The sequence below is a fragment of the Cetorhinus maximus genome, chromosome 4, assembly GCF_964194155.1.
Source record: "Cetorhinus maximus chromosome 4, sCetMax3.hap1.1, whole genome shotgun sequence".
NCBI classification, from domain to species: domain Eukaryota; kingdom Metazoa; phylum Chordata; class Chondrichthyes; order Lamniformes; family Cetorhinidae; genus Cetorhinus; species Cetorhinus maximus.
Genome location: NC_135882.1, coordinates 156,102,021 through 156,122,522, shown reverse-complemented (window position 1 = coordinate 156,122,522; position 20,502 = coordinate 156,102,021). Strand labels below are relative to the sequence as shown.

The following is a 20,502-nucleotide window of genomic DNA, read 5'->3' as shown; positions in this document are numbered from 1 at the left end:
TTAGACCAGAAAGACAAGCAAAATTATTGTAAAGGTTCCAGTAATTTGTGTGGTCAGGGCTCCTGTGTGAGCACCATTGATACACATAAAGGTAGTATTAAGTTTGCATGTGAAGTTAGTAAAATATTTTTAAAAGCAGGCAAAATTCCACCTGCTCAGCAGTTTGTCCTAGCTACAGTAACCTGGACGATTTTCACTACAGCGACAACTTTCCAGCGACTAAATAAAGAAATATTTAAGAGGCATGAACTATCAACCTGTACTTACGATATTTTATTAATCCATTACTGTGCAAATAAAAGGAATAGGTTTAAACTTCAAGTTGAAAAATCATAAAATTGCTACTCAAGTTAACCCTTTTGTGTTGAGAATAAATGAGTTACAAAACCCATAGATCTAGAAATTCCTCCCCTTTCTCCACATCTCTGCTATGCCTATACAACCTGAATTCCCTATGTTCACTAGTGTACACATTTTGCCTATCTCTCCAGACCATAGATCATTACTTGCATCTTTTTTGATTTCTTTGCCTCTCTCAAATCTTCCACTGTTGTTGCCTCCCACTACTTATACTCACTCATGTCACCTTTCTTTCTTCCCTCCCTAAAAAGTTGCTCCTTCAATCTTTACCCTAACCTATCATTCCTTTGCTTTCCTACTCACCTTACAGGCTTGAATCTCTTGAAGAATGCTGCAGATAGCTCTGTGACTTTCTAAGAATTCTCCAAAAGGCCCATTGAAGCATCAGTTTCTGCCTCCTGAGCAGGATTTCTAACTGCCCATTCTTCTCTTGCACTGACCTTGACTAGTTGCAGTACACCCTGTAGTTCTTAAACACTGCTCTAGCTGTTGCAATATTTATGTGGTTGGTCCAGATGAATTTCTAGTCAATGGTGATTCACATGATGTTTATGGTCAGAGATTTGACAATACCACTGAATATCATGGGTAAGTGGTTAGGCCCTGTCACAAATATTACTTGCCACATATTGGCCCAAGTCTGGATATTGTCTAGGTCTTGCTGCGCGTGGCCTGTCTCGCTTTGTCTCAGCCTTGTCTTGTGCAGTCCCATGCTGGGATCTACCATTATGGAGGAAAGAGAGAGCTACTACTGGAATGTACTCCACTTAAGCTGGATTGGGAACAGTGTCCTTACGAATTGAGTAACTAGGACATTAGAAAGACTTCAAACTAATAAGGGGGAGGGAAGCTTCAGATAAAGGTTCACCTTTAAGTCTGAAGAAAAAAATTCAAGGGTGTAGAGAAGAGTAGCGATTTGGAAAAAATCAAGCAGATGCTTAAGGAAAGGAAAAAGAACATTTGCTACTAAGGTCACATCAGGGGAAAATAATAAGTTAAAATTAAAGGTGCTAAATTTCAATGCACAAAGCATTCATACCATGATAGGTTAATTAATGGCACAAACAGAAATTTGATCTAACAGCCACTACTGAGATGTGGTTGCTGGAAGACCAAAGCTGTGAAATAAATATTCCACAGGTCTTGACCATTGGAAAAGATAGGCAAAATGGAAAATGAGAGTAACTCTGATAACAAAGGATGAGATAAAAGCTGTATGGAAAATCAGGTGTATCATCAGTATGTATGGAGCTAAGAAACAACAAAGGTCAAAAAAACACTGATGGTAGCAGTTCATAGGCCCACAACCTTAATTCTGTTTCTACAAAAGCTGCCAGACCTACTGATTATTTCCAGCATTTTCTGTTCATATTCAAAAACATTATGTCGAGGAACCCACAAAGGAACAGGCAATTTTCGATCTAGTATTGTGCAATCTGACGGAGTTAATTAGTAATCTCACAGTAAAGGACCCTCTGGGAAAGGGCGATCATTAAATGATGGAATGTCACGTAATTTTCAGTATGCATACTAATTCAATTTCCTTGCATGGTTCATCCCGAAACCTCAACACTCACTGTTCAAACAAAATAATAAATAGAAATAGAAATGGAAAAGAATTATTAATAACTATTGGGCATGGCAATTTAGAACATTGTGCCTGCATGTCTAACCTGGATACTCGGTGATATATGGCAGCGGCATGTGTCATGATGAATCATTCAATGCGAGTTGGTACGAAACTGTTTCTATATCGCAGGTAGCAACATGATTTTTAAAAATTATATAAATGCTCCTACAATAAGGTTTATCACCTAAACCACTTGCATGAGCCTTGAACTACATCATTCGCGTGAACAAAACAAAATGTGAGAGAAATTAGAATTGCTTGTGCCTATTGTCTCGTGAGTTATAAGTGCCCCAAGAGCTTCAAAAGAGTGCCCACATCATAAGCAACTGTTTTGGGGTGAATCACAATGGTCACCATATTAGTGAGGGCATGGCGGGCGTAGAATAAACTGTTGCAGGGAGTACGCAGCACAGGCAGATCATGACAACCAGCATGCAACACTAATCTGACAGCACTGGTACCATTTTGTAGTTCAACATCCCAGCTAAATCCATATCTTAACCTCACACAACTGAACAAGGGTTCGCCAACAGGTAGGAGCCCCACCAACTCTATTTAAATGGATCAACAACTACTTAAAGGAGATGCTAGATGCTTTCTTATAGCTTTTATTTTTATTCTAAAAGTGTTTGGTGCTTTCTATACTTGTTTAAAGTTGCAAAAATTTACAAGGAGTTGTGTGCCAGGTGCTGAAGCGCTTTCTGCTGACTTCAAGGTTTCTAGACAAACCAGTTGCTTCCTTGGAATACAGCATGATTTGGAGAATGGGCAAAGAACCTCAGAGTAGGACAAGCTGCTCGAAGAGAGGATGGAGAGAAAGAGGCCATATCCACCCAGTGAGCAACTCTGCTACTTGAACCCCAGCCACGAACAATGGGCTACAATTTACAGTCAACGGCAAAGCAATTGTGCTTTAGAATGACCTCAAAGATCTAGCAATCTCTATAGCATGGGCATCTGCTTTCCTGAAGGCAGTTTAAATCTGCTACCTATTCAAGGGATCTCCAAGTGTACAGCAACAGTGATATCAGCAAGCTGAGTAAGAAACCAATCACATTGAAGTATTCTCACAGACAGCAAACCAGGAAATTAAAATGCACTTAAAAATTTTCTGATAGCAAAATAAATGATACCGATTGGACTCAGATAGAAGATAAAACAAATGAACTGAAGGAAAAAGACATGCAATTTATATTATATTATTTCATAGATAAATGAGGCATTCCACAAAAATAAAACAAGTTTTTTTTGAGCAAGTGAGGGTATTTAGCAGCAAATATGAAGTCAGTTCACCATTAAAAACGCAGTTACATCTCATTTAATAAAGTGCAACTTTTTCGAGCATTCTTACAGTGAGGCTAACAGCACAAAAGTGGAAGTTTTCATTAGTTTACTGATTGCTTAGGGATTGCAGTCTGGTCAACCTCAACCTATGAAGGAACATAGCATCACTGACAGCAACAGCTGGAATTCTGTGTTATTCCTCAAGTGTATGGGCTCGCAGAGTTTCTGTCAGTTTCTGCGGAGTAATGTTGCTAAATGTTCATAGTTTCAACACCATTACCACTGAAAAATCCAGGCCAACATGCAAGACATCGGCACTTCACTAAGGACATCCTCACTTATATCTACCACCTCAGTGCAGGGCAAGAACCACGTTGCCATTTGGTACTGCAATTTTATGCATTGGCTCTTGCTAGACTGGAGCTGGGGGCATTTCTAACATCTTGCAGTTTCCTATTCACTGTTGTGTAAAGGAGGTCACTGAGACTCTATCCTCAAAGAAAGCTAACTAGATGTAGTGAGCACACAGCTTTGCTAGGACTGCAGGTTTCCCCATAGTGCAGGGTGACAATAGAATATCAGGATATAGGGATATCTTCAATGGTTTTAACCACTCCGCTGGCAACAGCATCAGCAATAGCTATCCCAATAATGACCAGCACCATCTCCTCCATGGGGTTTAGGACAAGTAGGCATGACTGTCCCAGAGTTAGCTCCTGCTGTCTCTGGTTGTGCACCATCTTGTCCTGCAAAAGAGAAGTGTTTTAGTGAGTATGGCTCACTATCTGTTCTGTTGAAGGGTCATGAGGACTCGAAACGTCAACTTTATTCTTCTCCGCCGATGCTGCTAGACCTGCTGAGTTTTTCCAGGTAATTCTGTTTTTGTTTTGGATTTCCAGCATCCGCAGTTTTTTGTTTTTATTTATGGCTCACTATCTGTTTGGTGATGCAATTGGCTAACTGACAGTGTGTGCAAGCTGAGAGATATAGGGGTGAGCCGCGATGCTAAGTGTTTTGGGAGCAGTGAAGCAGATGAATGTCAGACATGAGTCATGATTGATAGGTATGTGAGTGATGGGGGTGTGATGAATTGAGCTGCATCTGAGGCTATTGAGGAATTTGGTAGAATATTGCATTTGACGATACACTTACTGACCTGAGCCACTTGTGTGATGTCACTGATTGTCTTTGAACTGCTTCCAAATCCTCTGAGTTTGACTCCTGCCAATGACCTACATGGCTATCTGCTCCCACTGCCTTCTGAGCAGTGTCTGGAGAGCTCCCTGGTCCCCTGCAGATACAGAATCTCTCTCCTCATTTCCATCTCATCCAGAAAGCAGCATCCAAAAACTTTGCAGTCTGCTCTCTCCCATGTTGTGTCATTCTCCAATGTTTCCTAAATCTTCATTCCTGTACGACTACCGGCATCTGTTCTTGCAACATTGCACTTCCCTTGAAGAGAGGCAAGCTGGTTTTAAGTCATGCTAGCCTATGCTATTGGCCCTCCTCATGCATTCAGCCAATTGACAGCGTGGCTAGTGCTGGCTGGATGCATGAAGTTGGCCTGCAGCCTGCACTGTATTCAATGGGAGGAGGTTAGTTGTGCATCATGATCCCCTGGCCCGTTCTCAGACATTATCAAATTCAGCCCCAATGAGGGGAAGGGCTCAGAAACATTAATATGGACTCAAGTAATTTGAAGGAGCGACTGTATCAATGTCAGGGTGCCAGCATCATTCAGGTTAATGGTGCACTCTGGTCCTCCCAGCTATTTGCTGGGCCTCCCAGCTATTTGCTGGGCCTCACCTCCCAAGACCTCACAACCCTGCTTTTTGGTGCACCTCACTGTTTGAGAACCCCTTTGATTTAATGACTGCAAACAATATAGAAAAGCGTTTTGACTTATTTTGTTGCAATATGCCTTGCTAATGGGAACATATTTAAACCTACGCAGTCCAACCTGTTTTTGTGACAATTTTATTATTAAGGTTGCTTATTATTCCCTAAATTCCTCCTTTGATACATATGGAATATCATTTTTTCAAGCATTCACAGCCTGTAATGATTCGGTGCCTAACAATTATACATTGTGAAAGAACATAGTCACATAATTCTTTCAAATGTTCTGATGATTTTTAGGCACCTGAAGTTAGCAAACACATGTTAGGTAAAGCATAGAGAAATGTGAAGTAAAACTTAAGCTATCCAAAAATAAGCCTCAGAAAAATTTGCCCAATGCAGTATTTTTACAACTTATCTTGCATGATATCTTGGCTGGAATGAGATTGCCAACTTAGTGCCAAACATGAACCAATTTTGTACTATGCTCTGAGCCGACGAGGAACTGGCTCAAGATTGCTCAAACTTTTCCACCAGGGCCATTCAGCTCCTGACCTCATTACAGCCTTGGCCCAAACATGGACAAAACAGCTGAACTCAAGAAGGCAGGTGATAATCACTGTCTTTGATATCAAGGCAAGCACTGGCAAAATTGAAGTCAACAGGAATCAGGGGGAAAATTCTCCACTGGCTGGAGTCATACCTAGCACAAAGGAAGATGGTTGTGGTTGTGTGAAGTAAATCATCGCAGTTCCCAGGGCATTGTTGCAGAAGTTCCTCAGGTAGAGTCCAAGGCCCAATCATCCTCTGCTTCTTCATTAATGACCTTTCTTCCATTGTAAGGTCAGAAGTGGACATGTTCTGTACCATTCACAACTCCTCAGATACTGAAGCAGTCCTTGCCAATATGTAACAGGACCAGCACAACACTCAGGCTTGGGCTGCTAAGTGTCAGGTAACATTTCTGTCACACAAGTGCCAGGCAATGACCATCGCTAGAGAGGATCTAACCATCTCCCCCTGACATTCAATGGCATGATCACTACTGAACCCCCCACTATCAACATCCTGAGGGTTACTATTGACCAGAAAATTAACTGGACCAACCATATAAATACTGTAATAAAAACAGAAAATGCTCGAAAAACTCAGCAGGTCTGGCAGCATCTGTAGAGAGAGAAACGGAGTTAACGTTCCGGGTCTATATGACCCTTCTTCAGGAGAGAAGTAAAACTGTGATGGATTTTATACTGTGGGCCAGTGGAGCAAATTAGAGGGTCAGGAATAGGTAGGAACTCAGGAGAGTTTGACAAATATGTCATGGACACAAGACAAAGGGAGTGCTAATGGTAGTAATGAAGACTAAAGAAGGTGCTGATAGTGGCATAAAGGTAAAATAGCAGAATATATTAATATTAGAACAAGGGTCAGCACTCTGAGAAAGCACAACATAGAAACAAGTGACAGATGGCCCTGTTTGGGGGGGGTGGGTGTTGGGGAAAAATATTTTAAAAATTAAAAAATAGAAAAAAGATGAATAAATAATTAAAAATTGGATTAAAAAGGGGGCAAAGATGGAGGGGAAAGCCCATGGTCTGAAGTTGTCAAACTCAATGTTAAGTCTGGAAGGCTGTAAAGTGCCTAATAGGAAGGTGAGGTGCTGTCCCTCCAGTTTGTGACGGGCTTCACCGGAACATTGCAGCAGGCTAAGGATGGACGTGTGGACATGAGAGCAAGATGATGGTATGTTGAAATGGCAAGTGACAGTAAGGTCTGGGTCATGCTTGCGGACTGAGTGAAGGTGTTCCACAAAGTGGTCACCCAATCTGCGTTTAGTCTCCCCAGTGTAGAGGAGACTGCATTGGGAGCAGCGAATATAGTAGACCAAATTGAAGGAGGTGGAAGTGAAGAGCTGCTTCACCTGAAAGCAGTGTTTGGGGCCTTGGACAGTAAGGAGGTAGGAGGTAAAGGGGCAGGTGTTGCACCTTCTGCGATTACATGGGAAGGTGCTGCAGGAAGGGGATGAGGAGTTGGGGTGATGGAGGAGTGGACCAGGGTATGACAGAGGGAGCAGTCCCTACAGAATGCTGACAGGAGGGTGAGGGGAAGATGTGTTTGGTGGTTGCATCATGCTGGAGTTGGTAGAAATGGTGGAGCTTGATCCTTTGAATGCGAAGGCTGGTGAGGTGAAAAGTGAGAACAAGGGGGACGCTATCATGGTTCTGGGAGGGAGGGGAAGGAGTGAGGGCAGAGGTGTGGGAGATGGGTCGGTCATGGTTGAGGGCCCCGTAAACCACGGGGGGAAACTTCGGTTAAAGAAAATGGAAGACATGGAAGAAGCGCCATTTTGGAAGGTAGCATCATCGGAAAAGATGCGACAGAGGCGGAGGAACTAGGAGAATGGGATGGAGTCCTTACAGGAAGCAGGGTGTGAGGAACTGTAGTCGAGGTAACTATGGGAGTTGGTGGGCTTGTAATTAATATTGGTAGACAGTCTATCATCAGACATGGAGACAGAAAGGTCAAGGAAGGGAAGGGAAGTGTCAGGGATGGACCATGTGAAGGTGAGAGAGGGGTGGAAATTGGAAGTAAATTTGATACATTTTTCCAGGTCCAGATGAGAGCACGAAGTGGCACCTATACAATTATCGATATACTGAGGTGTTTGAAACGGGGGGGGGGGGGCGCTGAGTAGGACTGGAACGATGAATGTCCACATACCCCACAAAAAGACAAGCATAACTGGGGCCCATGCAGGTACCCATAGCCACACCTTTTATTTGGAGAAAGTGAGACAAGTTAAAGGAGAAATTGTTCAGTAAGAGGATAAGTTCAGCCAAATGGAGGAGAGTGGTGCTGGATGGGGATTGTTCAGGCCTCTGTTCAAGGAAGAAGTGGAGACCCATCAGATTGTCCTGTTGGGTGATGGGGGTATAATGAAGAGGAGGCGGTTAGGGCCAGGAAACTAGAAATTGTTGATATGATGTAGGGCATCAGAGGAATCATGAATGTAGGTCGGAAGAGACTGGACAAGGGAAGAGAAAATGGAGTCAAGATAGGAACAGGCTGACATGATGGGTCTACCAGGACAGTCCTGTTTGTGCATTTTGGGAAGGAGGTAGAAACAGGTTGTGTGGGCTTGGGAGACTATGAGGTTGGAAGCTGTGGAGGGAAGATCTCCAGAGAAGATGAGGTCAGTGACAGCCCTGAAAACAATAGCTTGATGTTTGGTGGCGGGGTCATGGTCCAGTGGAGGTAGGAAGAAGTATCTAAGAGTTGGCGCTTAACCTCTGCAAGGTAGAGATCATATAAATACTGTGGCTACAACAGCAGCAGCACTGTGGGAGTACTTGCATCAGATAGACTGCAGCAGTTCAAGAAGGTGGCTCACCACCACCTTCTCAAGGGCAATTAGGGATGGGCAATAAATGCTGGCCTTGCTTTTATCCCACATCCCATCAAAGAATTAAAAAATAAACTCCTCCTAGTTTTAAACTATGTTTCAAAAATGATCACAGATAACACTAGAAACCCAACAGACCAAGACCAAGACCACCTGCATTGGACCAGTTTGGGCTGGAATGAAAGTAAAAGGGCAGAGTGCAACTCACTGTGGTAGCCACGGCCTCCTTATTTACTTCATTAATTTTGTGGAACTTCAAAAGCAATCATAATCCGACAAAAATAAACACTAAACATGCCTCCATATTTCTTTGAATTACTCAATACTACGATGCAAAGTTTGTTGCATTCATTTACTTTTGGTGCTGTCGGACTTACAGCTACAACTAATACCTTAAACTTATTTTAGATTAGAAACTTTGAACCTAATCATATCCAGATTGGTTTACATTTATAGCTGTTCATTGACAAAGAAAATTGATTAACATAGCTCAGTAATTAATCAGAATTGGAGGACATTTCATTCTTCCTCCCAGTTAAGTAAATTGGTAAATATTTTAAAGTAAATAAAATACCAGGTCTATGCGTTAAAGCTCCATTCCATGATGGTCATGATTACACATAATAGTCAGATGTCATTTATCAATGTCAGAAATAATCCAATAGCCAGTGTTAATTTTGATTAAGGCACAATTTCACATGGATGGCACAGCATGCTGAAGTCACTAATGGTGGTATTTTGAGGGACCACACAATTGAGCTTCCTAATCAATGATGTCCCAATTTCAACAATATTGTTATGGAATGCTGTTGAGCTAAGACCAGACACCTTTCAGGAAGAGGAAAGGCATGAATGGCTGCCCTAGGTCATTCTCACACACCATTAGTAAATGGCAGCATTGTCAGAAGGCTGACATAAAAATGGTCCTCCTGACCCAAAATATGGTACAAGGAAACTCAGCAAGCAAATAACATAACTAATGCAAACAACATCCAAACAATACTGTGGCATTTCTTTTGATAGCAGCACTTACATTGAGAAAGCAGTTAGTACATCTTATTTACATGCAAAGAATGAAAATTTTGATTGTAAATATGCTAGACTTTTAGTTTAAAATAAGTTTTTGAAGAATAGTCTGCTGTGAGACACATATGCAAAAGCTGGGCTGTACATGTTCCTAATATCTAAACTAAAACCAAAAACTTCTAAAACATGAATTAAATGTTGTTAGCAAGTTCAAATGTTTGTAATTTTAAGCATAACAATTACCGTCCCCACTAATTTCATCTGTGAATCCAGGCAGCAAGAGAGAAAGAGAAGAGAAACAAGGAGGGAAAAAAGTGGAAACATTGCATTATTATCAGAGGCAAGAAACAAAGGCAACAATCAACTTTCAGGAACAAAAGGAACAGAAAATGCAAGAAAATATGAATTCCGTGTGATGGCTACAATAATTTAAAACTGACTTAAGGGTTGGTTTAAAAGTAAGTCTTTATAAATCCAATAAGACTCTTAATGTTTCATTTTCCCATCCTTAAATTTTGGATGAATTAGTAAAGATGTTAATACTGGAAATTAAACCAATTTCCACAACCAATTTCCACACTTGGCAGCATCTGTCAACATCAACCACTCACTCCTTCTTCAAGTACAGCGTGCCCAGATACAGAGTAAATCGCTACCTTGCCTATCAATAAATTTGAAAGCAAGACGAACCTTGCTGTCTCAGAATGTTTCATACTCATGTTGACCAGCTTTTATGCTGAGGATTCACATCCATCAGAATGACAAAACCAAAAACCAATAACTTGGGACCCAGAAGGCAGCAGAAAGAGGAAACGGACATTCAATTAGTTTGGGCTGGATTCAAACCCAAATGTTGAACAATTGCAGTGTGCTGAATATGTTGGCCAGGTCCCTCAGGGAAGTAATATGATGCATTCTAAGCAGCAAAATCTGGGCTCAAGTATGCAAAGGAAAAAACAAATTGAGCAGCATGTTGCCATGGGTTTCTATTGTGCAACCTGTGATTACCCCAACAGCAGCATTGGAAAATCTTTGGAGAGGGCCTGAAGCAGGAACTGGACCAAGCACTTAATCAGGAATAATCATTTGAGAAACTTTGCAAAGTGCATGAAAATTTTGTCCATAAAGTCCTTATACTTGAGGTAGGGAAATTATTCAGAACGTGTTGAATGCTCTCAGTGGATTCCTTATATTAAAAAAACTGGGCATACCAGTCATCACATTAGTTTGAGTATCCAAAATGATTTTTTTTTAAAAGTACAGCAAGATAATTTTAATATTGACAAGTTTCTATGAGCTCGCTTTGGTTTGAAAGGAATAAGCATTGCTAAAATAACTCCAAAGTATCAGTACATTAGTTAAAAAAGGTTAGAAAAAAAAACACGGTAATAAATCAGTTGGCACTTTATGACATTTTGCTCTACTTTCAACTTAAAATGGAAAGGGGCATTAAATACAGAATTTTTAATTCCATATTTTCAATAAAGATCTTATCACTAAATATAAAATTCTCAAATTCCCTCCAGGAAATATGAATCTAAATGTGAGATTGAACAATTTATAGCTGAAAAAGCAGAGTGAATGCAAGATATAGTATTAGTGGACAAGCAAAGTATCATAAGTGCACTAAAATAAAAGCAAAATACTGCAGATGCTGGAAATCTGAAATAAAAACAGAAAATGCTGGAAAAACCCAGCAGGCCTGGCAGCATCTGTGGAGAGTTAATGTTTTGAGTCCATATGACTCTTCTTCAGAGCTGAAGAGAGGTGGAAATGTGATGGATTTTATACTGTTTCAGAGGAGGTGGAGCAAAATACAAGGTGAGGGATAGATGGGAGCTCAGGAAAGATTTGACAATGATAGCATGGACTCCTCACTTCCTCCAAATAAAAGGTGTGGCTATGGGTACCCTCAGAGGCCCCAGTTATGACTGCCTTTTTGTGGGGTATGTGGAATATTCCTTGTTCCAGTCCGACTCAGGCCCCCTCCCACAACTCTTTTTCCGGTACATCAATGATTGTATCAGTGCCACTCCATGCTCTTGTCTGGACCTGGAAAAATTTATTGATTTTGCTTCCAATTTCCACCCCTCTCTCACCTTCACATGGTCAATCTCCAACGTTTCCCTTCCTTTCCTTGACCTCTCTGTCTCCATTTCTAGTGATAGGCTGTCCACTAATATTCATTGCAATCCCACCAACTCAACTACAACTCCTCATACCCCGCTTCTTGTAAGGACTCCATCCCATTCTCCCAGTTCCTCCGCCTCCGTCACATCTGTTCTGATGATGCTGCCTTCCAAAATTGCGCTTCTGACATGTCTTCGTTTTTCCTGAACCGCGGGTTTCCCCCCACTGTGGCTGACAGGGCCCTCAACCATATCTGACCCATCTCCCACACCTCTGCCCTCACCCCTTCCCCTCTCTCCCAGAACCATGACAGGGGTCCCCTTGTTCTCACTTACCACCCCACCAGCCTCCGCATTCAAAGGATCATCCTACTCCTTTTCTGCCAGCTCCAGCATGATGCCACCACCAAACACATCTTCCCCTCACCGCAACCCCCCCCCCCCCCCACACACCGTCAGCATTCTGTAGCAACCGTTCCCTCTGTCACACCCTGGTCCACTCCTCCATCACCCTCAGCTCCTCAACCCTTTCCCACGACACCTTCCCATGCAGTCGCAGAAGGTGCAACACCTGCCGATTTACTTCCCCCCTCCTCACCGTCCAAGGCCCCAAACACTCCTTTCAGATGAAGCAGCACTTCACTTCCACCTCCTTCAATTTGGTCCACTGTATTTGCTGCTCCCAATGCGGTCTCCTCTACATTGGGGAGACTAAACGCTGGGTGACCACTTTGTGAAACACCTTCATTCAGTCTGCAAGCATGACCCAGACCTCCCTGTCACTTTCAACACACCATCCCGCTCTCCTGCCCACATGTCTGTCCTTGGCCTGCTGCAATGTTCCAGTGAAGCTCAATGCAAACTGGAGTAACAGCACCTCATCTTCCGATTAGGCACTTTATAGCCTTCTGGACTTAACATTGAGTTCAACAACTTCAGATCATGAACTATCTCCTCCATCTTGACTCATTTTTTAATCCATTTTTTTCCCCCCAAACCCTCAAACCACCCCCACCCCCACAGGGCCATCCCATCACTTGTGCTTATGTTTTGCTTTCACAGAGGACAGACCCTTGTTCGGTTATTAACACATTCTGCTATCTTACCTTTGAGCCACTATCGGCACCGTCTTTAGTCTTTAACACGACCATTAACACTCACTTTGTCTTGTGTCCGTGACATCTTTCTCAAATCTCTTCTGAGCTCCCACCTATTGCTGGCCTTCTATTCTGCTCCACCCCATCTTAAACAGTATAAAATCCATCACATTTCTACTCTTTAGTTCTGAAGAAGAGTCATATGAACTCAAAATGATAACTCTGTTTTTTACTCTCCACAGATGCTACCAGACCTGCTGAGTTTTTCCAGTATTTTCAATTTTTATTATACTAAGTGCATGTTGGAAGTTAAGCTAAATCAAAATGCTGTGGTTACAGGAAATCTGAAATATTAGCAGAAAATACTGGAAATACTCAGTAGGTGTATCAGCACAGGTGGAAAGAAAAACAGGTTAATGTTTCAGATCAATGCCCTTCATCAGAATTGGAAAAGGTTAGAGATGTGACAGGTTTCAAGCAAGTACTGAGGCAGGCAAAGAAGAAAGCAAAAAAGGGAAGTCTGAGATGGAGCGAAAGGCAGGAGTGATGAAGTGACAAAAAGGATGGCAGTGAAAAGCAGAAGATGGTAAAGGGGCAAGTAAAGAATCAAAAGATGGGTCTAGAGGCGATGTAAAGGGACAAGCAGAACCATCACCGACAGCTGCTATCTGAAAAGAAAACCAAAGAAAACACAAACAGAAAAAATAATAGAAAATGGGGGCAAAGGATACGATCTGAAATTGTTACACTCAATGTTGAGTCCAGGGGGCTGTAAAGTGCTGAAAGATGAACCGACTCCGTCCCTCTCCCTGACAACAATCTAAGGCTAGTCGGTTTGCACCCTGATATCACATTTGATGAGATGCACTTCTGGACCTCATATTCGTGCCAAACAAAAACTGCTTATTTCCACATCCGTAACATCGCCCAACTTCACTCTATGCTGCTGAAACCATGATTCCAAAATTCGTTGCCTCTAGACTTGACTATTTCAACACATTCCTGGCTGGTCTCCCACATTCTACCTTCTGTAAGCATGAGGTCATCCAAAACTCTGTGGCCATGTCTTAACTCACGCTAAGTCCCGTTCCTCTATTGCCATGTGTTCGCTGACCTACATTGACTTAGTTTTAAAAATCTCATCCTTGTTTTCAAATCCCTTTGGGGCCTCGCCCCTCCGTCTCTGTAATCTCTTCCAGCCCCATAACCATTCGAGATACCTGCGCTCCTCTAATTCTGGCCTCTTATGCATCCGGATTTTAATCGCTCCACCAGTGGCGGTTGTGCCTAAGTCACAAGTTCTGGAATATCCTTCCTAGACCTCTCTACCTCACTTTCCTCCTTTAAGACACTCCTAAACTGACATCTTTGACTAAGCATTATATCATTTGACCCAATATCACCTTAGGGCCTTGGGACATCTTATATTTATATGCTTCCTTTAACATAAAAAGTTTTGCTGTTGTTGATGAGCTACTGTTCCTTGTGCTTATGTTGAGTTTCATTGGAACAATGTAGGAGGCCAAGGACAGAGAGAGATCAGGTTGGAGTGGAATGGGGAATTAAAATAGGTGACAGGAAGCTCAGGGTTATACTTGAACTGAATAGAGATGCTGCACAAAGTAGTCACTCAATTTGAGTTTGGTCTCCTTGTGCAGAGGGGATTACATTGTGAGTACAGTATACCAAACTGTAAGAGTATAAATAAATTGCTGTTTCTCCTGGATGGGATTTTGGGGCCTTGGAAGGAGAGAAGGGAATAAATAAACACCCCACCTCCATGCCATCGACCTGAGACATTAACTCTGTTCCTATTTCAACAGATGCTGTCTGGCCTGCTGAGTATTTTCAGAATTTTGTTATCAAAATATTATATTATTGATATTATTGCTAGTTGTACTACCAGGCCATCAACTGTAAGCAATTGCAAAACAAGCAAATATATGTTACTTGAAGGTGATTTAACATTCCTGCACTACATATCTCCATGTTTCTGATGACACTGGTCATATAATTATTTAGTCTTCTCTATTGCAAGAAGACATATTCTTTTTCTGTTTTAAGATTTCTCCTTAGCATTTATCAGTAACCACCAACAGTAAAGTTCAGTTTTTGGAAACTAGACAAACATTCGTAAATAACTGTTTAGGCCATCCATCTATAGAAAAAAATGCATCCCTTTATATAAATCACCTTTCAATAAAAACATCGCATTCAATTTTATTGGATGAATAGCGCTGGTTGATCAGACAGGTTATAAGGTACAAACGCCAAATAATAATTTGCATAAACACTACAAATAGAAGTGCTGTTTAAAGACTAGTGCAATCTCAATCACAAAGCTGAGGTGTTAGACTGCAGACTACAATTAAATTCATCAAGGCAATGGTCTAGATTTTTCATGAAGTTAAACAACAATCCAGTACCCTTGGGTGTATGATGAGAGCAGAGGATGAAGGGGAGAAAGCGTCTGGCTTTTTTAACTCTGGGCTGCCAATGATTCATTCCTTCAGTGGTGACATGAATAAAAGGAAAGATTGGAGATCATGATGAAATACAAAATATTTTCAAGCTGGAAATTCATTGAACAAAGAAATCTTAAACTTTTATGAAATGACCAAAGTTTTCAAACGTCATTAAGAGCTGCTTCAAAGACATTAAGCAACAAAAACACAGAATTACTTTCATGGCCTTTAGCTTGAGATGTATATTTTCACTTCAACAGTGCTGTCCTTTACCGGTAAGCAGCCACTCATAGTTGCGAACAACTGTATCCAAAGCTAGATCTTCACTATTACTGAAAAAAGACATGCTGTCAAAGCTATTCGTCTTGCACTCAATCAGGTTAGATGCAAGAAAAGGGATGCTGAATCTCATGCAGTATAAATTGTTGTTCCCTTTGAAATTTGGCACTCTTGAATCTGCTCTGATGAGTGCAAGGCAAAAACTTTGACAGCATGAATCTTTTTCAGCAATACTCAAGTTCTGTACTACCAATAGACTATTTCTTCACTCCCTTCCTTACAGCCACTTCAGTAAAACATATTCCAATAAATTTTTTCTCTTCAATGTTCCATTTATACATCTAGCAGCTATAAATTTTGATTATTCTTTTCTATTTTTAAGTGGATTTTTGCCTGAAACAAAACATTTATATTAGTCCTTTCCTGATCTCTGTCCATCCATGTTCATCACTCTTTCCTTCCCCTTCCCAATCTCTGCAATCATAATCTTCCCTAAGAGGGTACAACACAAAATTCAGGCTCAGAGGATTGGGGGTAATATATTAGCATGGATTGAACATTGGTTAAGGGACAGAAAATAGAGTAGGAATAATTAGGTTATTTTTGGATTAGCAGGCTGTAATAAGTAGTAGGTTACCAGAAGAATCAGTTATTTCCAATCTATACTTATGGGTTAGATGAAGGTATCCAAGCTGGTTGATAATACAAAGTTAGGTAGAAAGCAAACTGCGAGAAGGATGCAAAAAGGCTGTAAAAGGGACATAGGCAAGTTAGGTGAATGGGCAAGAACATGGCAAAAGGAACATAATGTGAAGAAATGTGGGGCTGGATTATAGGATGAGGACAGGCTCCCCGCAGCCTGAATTTTGGGGTGAGCTCACCCCACTTGGCCGCCTTGCCCCACTTGAACTTATCAGACATCAGCCTTTAGTTAGTATGAGGCAGGGCTTCCTCTTGGAGATGGATGGAAGCCCTGCCTCAGGACTGCCAGACAAGTGGAAGCTAGCAGCTCTGCGTCACAGCAGGAGTAGTTACCACTGCCATTATTGCAGGATGCCCGAGAGGCCGATGTCCCCAAACCCAGGTAAATCCAGAATCTCACCAGGGTCGGGTTGGCAGGCCCCAGTGAGGAGGGTGAGGTGGCATGTTGGGCAAAGGGGGGAAAAACTGTTGCCGTCAGTGGAGGGCAGGGGGGGTGCTCCGATTGGCACATGGGGCCCAGGATGGAGGCACCCCCGCCCTTTCACTGACCAGTACATCACAGGGTTAAAGCCGTCAAGTTACATGTTGGACGCAGGCCTCATCCGCTGTCCGTTAAATTGGAGCGGTGATGGAATGAGGCCCTTAATTGGGCATTAACTGCCCACCTAAGGGCCTCGACTGGGCCATGGGTGGCCCACCTGACACCGCCCCAGCCGCCAATAAAATTGTGGCAGGGGCAAGGGTGGGCGGCTGGCAGTGGGCATGCTGCTCAAATTTACAGGTCCATTTTGCTGTCTGCAGGTGGCTCATAAAATTCAGTCCATGAATTTTTCCACTTTGGTAGAAAAGACAGAAAAGCAGGATATTTTTAAATAGTAAGAAATTGGGTAACTCAGAGAGACCTGGGTGTCCTTGCCACAAATCACAAAGTTAAACATGCAGATAGAGCAAGCAATTATGAGCGCAAATGGAATGCTAGTCTTTATCACAAAGGGATTTGAGTTAAAGGTAAAAACGTTGTACTGAACTTAGATAGCATCTTGGTGAGAACACACCTGAAGTACAGTGAACAGTTTTGGTCTCCATATCCAAGGTTGGACATGCCTGCCTTAGACACTGTGCAATGAAGATTCACTAAGCTGCTTTCTGGGGTGCGGGGATTGTTTTATGAGGAGAGGTTGAGTAGACTGGTCTTATATTGCCTAGAATTTAGAAGAGGGGTGATCTCATTGAAACAAATAACATATTGACAGAGTCGATGCTAGATGTTTCTCTTGGCTTAGAGGTCTAGAACTAGGGATCACAGAATAAGGGGTCAGTCATTCAGGATCAAGATTAGGAGAATTTTTTTCGCTCAAAGGGTTGCGAATCTTTGGAATTTATGACCCCTGAAAGCTGTGGATTCTCAGTCATTAAATATACTTAAGCCAGAGATCGGCAGATTTCTGGATAAGAAGAGAATGGGGATAGCATAGGAAAGGTGGAAGATCAGTCATCTTCTTGCTGAATGGCAAAGCAGCCTTAAAGGGTGGAATGGCCTATTTCTGCTCCTCTTTCTGATGTTAGATTCTTATGACTCATTTACTTGGAAGGTAGGACTTGTGGACAGGCCAATGTTGAAAAACATGCTGCATCTTATCAAAGTGTCATGTAACATCATTTTGCTCACAAGAACCTTGAGTGTCTGAGGTTTTCTTTCCTCTTTCAACAGAGTTAATTAATACATATTATTTACTAAATTAAATGACCCAACTAGTTTAATTACTCTGGAATGTGCTACACAAAATTACAATCATTTGTTTTATTCAAGATATGTATTTGCAGCTTTCCCCTGGAAAAAAACTACCCCCCAAATTTAGTTAGGACTGATTCACAAAATTCTAAAGGGACTAAGGTTTAGCCCTCTATTCACCATGACATTTCTGCAGACACTGATTAATTCAACCACACTCACAGCTCCACTTTCAATGCTTTAGTCTCCAGTAAAACATGACTGTCGCTGACCCTGGCTAATCCCCTAGTACAACCACTCCCTTAAATCCATGAGGTGCAGACTTGAATGGTTATGGGTGACAGCTTGTTTAGGCATTAACCTAAGACCTAATTAAGATCTGGCTGGATCATTTTAATCACTGTTGGGTTCTGCTCTCATCTGTGAAAACTGCTTACTATTCCAAGTCATCACTGAATACAAAGTTAAATCCTGGCTTCTTTTCTCTATTGCAAACCGGATTCTTAAGCCCCTCTTTGCTGTCTCCTCCACTCCTCTCTTCCAACATGTGTGAGGAGCTCATGAACTTCTTTGTCACCAAGACTGAGGCTATTTAATCAGCTGTCTCTGCCACTTCGCTCCCTTCCTTTAGCCCACTGGGCCAAACTTCCTCTTAGGCTCCCTTGCCCTCATCCTGACCTTGTATTTTTCTCTAGTTTCTCTCCTATCTCCCTAAATTTGAACAAAGGAAACTATGAAGGTATGAGGGGCCAGTTGGCTAGGGTGGATTGGGAAAAAGCAATGGCGAGTAGTTAAAGAAATGTTACATCGTCTACAACAAATATATATTCCTCTTTTTTTTGATTCATTCAAGGGATGTGGGCTTCGCTGGCTAGACCAGCATTTATTGCCCATCGCTAAATGACCTTAAGGTGGTGGTGAGATGCCTTCTTGAACCGCTGCAGCCCATGTGGTCTAGGGACACCCACAGTGCTATTTGGGAGGGAGTTCCAGGATTTTGACCTAGCGACAGGGAAGGAATTGTGATATAGTTCCAAGTCAGGATGGTGAGTGGCTTGGAGGGGAGCTTGCAGATGGTGGTGTTCCCCTACATCTGCTGCCCTTGTCCCTCTAGATGGTAGAGGTCAGGGGTTTAGAAGGTGTTGTCGAGGGAGGCTTGGTGAATTCCTGCAGTGCATCTTGTAGATGGTACACACTGCTGCGACTATGCATTGGTGGTGGAGGGAGTGAATGTGTAAGGTAGTGGATGGGTGCCAATCAAGTGGGCTGCTTTGCCCTGGGTGGTGTCAAGCTTCTTTAGTGTTGTAGGAGCTGCACTCATCCAGGCAAGAGGAGAGTATTCCATCACACTCTTGACTTGTGTCATGTAGATTGTTGACAGGCTTTGGGGAGTCAGGAGGTGAGTTCCTCGTCACAGGATTCCTAGCCTCTGACCTGATCTTGTGGCCACATTGTTTATATGGCTAGTCCAGTTCGGTTTCTGGTCAGTGGTAAACCCCAGGATGTTGATAGCAGGGGATTCAATGATAGTAATCCCATTGAATGTCAAGGGGCGATGGTTAGATTCTCTCTTGTTGGAGATGGTCATTGCCTGGCACTTCTGTGGTGTGAATGTTACTTGCCATGGGTCAGCCCAAGACTAGATATTGTTGAGATCTTGCTGCATTTGGACATGGACTTCTTCAGTGTCTGAGGAGTCGCGAGTGGTGATGAACATTGTGTAATCATCAGTGAACATCCCCACTTCTGATGAGAAGGTCATTGATGAGACAGCTGAAGATGGTTGGGGCCAAGGACACTACCCTGAGGAACTCCTGCAGTGATGTCCTGGAGCTGAGATGACTGACCTCCAACAACCACAACCAACTTCCTTTGTGCTAGCTATGACTCCAACCAGCGGAGAGATCCCGATTCCCATGGACTCCAATTTTGCTTGGGCTCCTTGATGCTGCAGTCAGTAAAATGCTGCCTTGATGTCAAGGGCTGTCATTCTCGCCTCACTTCGGGAGTTGAGCTCTTTTATCCATGTTTGAACCAATGAATTAAGGAGCCCAACTCAGCATCAGTGAGCAGGCAATTGCTAAACAAGTGCTGCTTAATAGCATTGTTGATGACCCTTTCCATCACTTTACTGACGATCGACAGTAGACTGATGGGGCGGTAATTGGCCAGGTTGTGTTTGTCCTGCATTTTGTGTACAGGATGTACCTGGCCAATTTTCCACATTGCCGGGTAGATGCCAGTGTTGTAGCTGGACTGGAACAACTTGGCTAGGGGTGCAGCAAGTTTAGGGTGCAGCAAGTTCTGGAGCACAAGTCTTCAGTATTATTGCCAGAATATTGTCAGGGCCCATAGCCCTTGCAGTATTCAGTGCCTTCAGCCGTTTCTTGATATCACATGAAGTGTATCAAATTGGCCGAAGACTGGGATCTGTGACACTAGAGGACTCTGGAGGAGGCAGAGATGGATCATCCACAATGTCAGGCTGTTGCTTGACTAGTCTGATAAGCTCTCCCAATTTTGGCACAAGCCCTAGATGTTAACAAGGGGAATTTG

General features: G+C 42.5%; 1 protein-coding gene across 6 annotated transcripts in view; it reads right to left on the bottom strand.

The window, feature by feature from the left end:
* The window catches only part of LOC144679973 (focal adhesion kinase 1), a 531,813-nt gene that overhangs the window by 155,339 nt on the left and 355,972 nt on the right, over positions 1 to 20,502 (bottom strand). For 4 of the 6 annotated variants that reach the window (XM_078540999.1, XM_078540997.1, XM_078540998.1 and 1 more), the window contains one exon: positions 9,786 to 9,803. The exons of the other annotated variants lie outside the window; for them this stretch is intronic. In XM_078540999.1, the coding sequence (XP_078397125.1) occupies positions 9,786 to 9,803 (18 nt within the window). The remainder of the gene's footprint in view (positions 1 to 9,785; positions 9,804 to 20,502) is intronic. 6 annotated transcript variants of the gene reach the window in all.